This window comes from Mirounga leonina, unplaced genomic scaffold (assembly GCF_011800145.1).
Source record: "Mirounga leonina isolate KUSES-001 unplaced genomic scaffold, KU_Mleo_1.0 Mir_171, whole genome shotgun sequence".
Classification (NCBI taxonomy): Eukaryota; Metazoa; Chordata; class Mammalia; order Carnivora; family Phocidae; genus Mirounga; species Mirounga leonina.
The window spans coordinates 10,498,551-10,502,397 of record NW_023270436.1 but is presented as its reverse complement, the minus strand read 5'-3'; the positions used below and the strand labels follow the sequence as shown (position 1 = coordinate 10,502,397).

The following is a 3,847-nucleotide window of genomic DNA, read 5'->3' as shown; positions in this document are numbered from 1 at the left end:
GGGAAGTGCCCTGGACTCTGCCACCCGCTGGGCCCCCGGATCGGCGGTGACGGGTGGGGGGAAGTTCGGGCAGCGCGGGCTGGCGGCGGGGGACCGGGAAGGCCGCGAGGCCCGGCGGGGTCGAGGTTCGGAGTTGGCGGGTCCGAGGCCCGGCTGGAGGTAAGGGGAGCCTCCCCGTCCGCCAGGGCGCCGCCTGAGGGCCGGCACCCGGACTTCAACTTCTCAACATCCGTCAAGGACTGGGAAACAGCACGTTGACGTTCCCCGGGGTGTCGTACCTAGAAAGGGCAGCCGCAGATGGGGTTGCAGCCCCAACTTCCTGTACCCGCGGCTTCCTATCGGGACTGCAGGTCTGTGCGTAGGGCTCCGGACAGGCGCACAGAAGGTGCTCAATAAATGCTCCCTTGTGAACGAGTACAAGAAACAGGCAGCCAATAGAGAGGAGGCACACTAGAGATGCAGGCATTTATTGAGCTCTTATTGTATGCCCCAGTGGGCCAGCATGTGTCTCCATTTTGCAGATGCGGAATCGGAAGCTCGGAGAGGTGAAGTGACCTCCCCGAGGCCGCACAGCTCCTAAGTGTGACTGAACTGGAAAGCTGGAGCGTCTGGTTCCAAGTCTGGTTCCAAATCTGTGCCAAGTTCCAGGAAACAACAGGAGAGGGGCAAGTCAACAGGTGAGAAAAGAGAGCTGGGACAGGCCTTTTCTGCGCCCCCTTTCCCTTCTCTTCCTCTGGAGCCTCCTCCCCACTCCTGTCCTTTCAGGTCATTGAGAAATATCTGTGCAAAGAATTACAAAAAAGTAACGTTTTCTGGACTTTGTTTCTGTTGATGGCAAAAACAAAACATGCTCATCTACAACGTGCGCAGAGCCAAAAGAAGGAAATTGGTGTGCCAAGGACTTGGGTTTTTTCCCAGTTTGATTTCTTTGGAAGGATTGAAGCTGGGTTTGCCCTGGTCTTGAGGTAAAAGGCAGATGCTAGAATCCAGCTCAGCTCTGCTGCTAACATGCTGTGTGATTTTGAGCAATTCACTTCCCTCTGGGCCTTGATTTCCCCATCAGAGAAGCTGTGGTTGGCTTTGTGACCTTGCCTTGTGACTTTGGGCAGGTTAGGGAACTGCTCTGAGCCCAGTTCCCTCCTTTGTAAGACAGGCGGGGACAATGACATCTCCATGGTTGTCCTGGGGACTGGATGAGAGAGGTGAGGCACAGTGGCTGAGTGAGGACAAAGACCTGGCTCTGTGCCCAGGTTTGCTCATCTGTAAAATGGAAATATTAAAATACCTCCCCTTGGCCAGTTGCGGGAATTAAATGAGGTCATCTGTGATAAGTGCTTAGCTCACTGGAAGACATAGAACAGCATTGCTTAGTTGTCTCAAATTGGTGGAGGCCACGTCCACCCCCAGAAGTATGTTTTTGTTGTTCTGAGGGCTTGCCAAGTCCCCACCACTGCCCCCTTCTGTATTGATTTTCCCCAGCTGCCCCCCCCCCCCCCCCGCCCCCGAGCTGAAATCTCCTCTGGTGTCCTGGGATTCCTCCTTCCAGCCCTGATATTCCAGTCTTGGGCTAGGGGCTGGGTGTGGGTGGGAGAGGCCTCCATCTCCATGGAGACACTATCGGGGGTACCTAGGAAGAAGGGCATAACTAACCTGCATGCGAAATGAGCGGGGACCTTGGGGCCTTCCAAAGAGCCTCCATCCAGAATGAGTTTCTACATTTGTTTTCCTTTGGTGGGGTTAGCGGGGAGGGCAGTTCCTCAACTGAAAAAGTTTTCAGTCCCTTCCTCCTGGGGCCTAGGCTCTTTGGTGACACTGTCCCTCCTTCTCACCTCACTCTCTGCAGGCCACCGGAGTGACCGGCTGTTTGGAAGTGAAACACTGCCGAAGGGGGAGCGGAGAGTGAGGGTCAGGCTCCGCGGGGTCAGCTGTATCTGCACCCAGTGCTGAGTTTGTTCTGTGTGGGACTGCTGATGGTGGAGACGGTGTCCGGGGCCAGGGGCCCATTTACAGGGGCCCACATTGGCCCCCAGTTTTCAGCCTTAGGTGTGAACCAGACCCCCACGGAAGACGTGAGCGTCCAGGTAGGAAGCTGGCATCAGGGGTGGGTGTATTCATCCAATCCACAAATATTTACTGAGCATCTACTATGTGCCAGGCACTGAGCTGAACCCTGGGGTATACCAGGGAACAATACAGACAAAAATTCCTGCCCTCGTGGAGCTAACAGTCTTCTGGGAGGACAGATCATGGAGCAAACATGTAAATTTCAGGTGGTAAGATGTTAAGTGTTTTGCAAATAACCTCTTTGGGTGGGAGCTGTGATGGGGAGGGTGTATTTACAAATATTTCAGAGTGGGCTTCTGTGAGGAAGTGACCTCTGAGCCAAGCCCTGAATGGAAAAAGTAAGTCACTTATAAAGGCATCTGGAAAAATCTGGAAAAAGAACATTCCAGGCAGAGAACAGCAAGCGCAGAGGCCCTGAGGCAACAACAAGCTTAGTATGTTCCTGGAGCAGTGAGGGGGCCAGAATGGCTGGAACAGGGTGAGTGAGGGGGAGAATATTAAGAGATGAGGATGGAGAGGTAGTAATGGCCAGATTACAAAAGGCCTTATAGGCTGAGGCTAGGAGATGATATTTGTTTACAGTAGTTGGGAGCCCATGGAGAGTTTCAGGCAGAGGGATGTCAAAGTCTGATTTATGTCTTCAGAGGAGCTCTCTGGCTTCCCTGGGGAGAATGGATTGAGAAGAGGAGGGCGGCAGCAGGGAGATCAGTGGGGGGCTTTTGTAGCTATCTAGGTGAGTGGTGGTGGTTGTGGAGGATAGGAAAGGAATGGAGGGGTTTGAGATAAATGTTGGGGGCACAATGAGTGGGATGTACTGATGGATTAGAGGGAAGGGCATAGTGGTGGAAGAAAGAGAGGGGATTTCTGGGGGGATAGTGGTGCTGTTGACTTGGATGTTCGGAGGGAGGAGACATAGGGACACTTTGGGGAGAGGCAAGAAGTCTTCTTCCCATAGGCCATTAAGACAGGCTGCAGGAACTTGAATCATGCCATCCTGATGTCTGTAAGCGGAGGACAGGTGACAGTGCATCCCAAGTTAAAGACTGAAGGCAGGGGACTGCTCACGATGACCCTCTGGAGCCCCACCTGCAGGAGGCTGGAGTTCTCGCCCTTCCCCATTCCCAGGAGAATGGAATAACAAACTCCTGCCTCTTGAACTGAAGGGCTGAGAATGTTTAGTGCCCATGCCAACTTTGTGGGGCTGCAGAGTACCTTCATGCCCATCTTCTGAGGCTGAACAGGTAATTACACCCATTTTACAGAAGGGAGAGTGGTTTATGGTTACTGTGGTTATAAAATTCACGGCTGCCTCTCCAAGGAGGGCAGGATTTTTCCTGGCGGTAGGAAAATCTCGGTAATCTGTGGCTTGTGCCAGATAATCTCTGAGTTACTGAGCACTCAGGCCAGCCCTGTGTCAAGCTCAACAGATTTTCCCCTAAACCTCCCAAGATGGGTATAAACGTCTCTGTGCTATAGAAGGGGGTGCTAAGGTTTAGGGAGGGGAAGCTGGCCAGAGCCAGGAGAGGGCCAACTAAGGACTCAGGGAAGATGAGAAAGGAATGGGGAGGAGGTGAAAAGTCATCCACCCAGACTCAGAGCCGGGCCACTATAACTATGCCACCCCAGGGCAGGGAGCTGGGGGCAGGTGCTGGTGGGCTTTGGGGGAGGGCATGACCCCCTTGGGATGGGGGCTGATTCGGGGGCTGGAGGCAGATTTGCGGGACCTGATTTGCTGTCTCACTCTGCTGCCAGGGAATGGAGACAAGCTGGGGTGGGAGCGTCT

At 53.8% G+C, this 3,847-nt stretch overlaps 1 protein-coding gene across 1 annotated transcript in view; it reads left to right on the top strand.

The window, feature by feature from the left end:
• Nucleotides 1–3,847, top strand: part of SLC8B1 (solute carrier family 8 member B1) — a 24,494-nt gene continuing 20,647 nt past the window's right edge. The window contains exons 1-3 of the mRNA XM_035017054.1: nucleotides 1–159; nucleotides 522–677; nucleotides 1,844–2,081. Coding sequence (XP_034872945.1) covers nucleotides 1,971–2,081 — 111 coding nt within the window. The 5' untranslated portion in view covers nucleotides 1–159; nucleotides 522–677; nucleotides 1,844–1,970. The remainder of the gene's footprint in view (nucleotides 160–521; nucleotides 678–1,843; nucleotides 2,082–3,847) is intronic.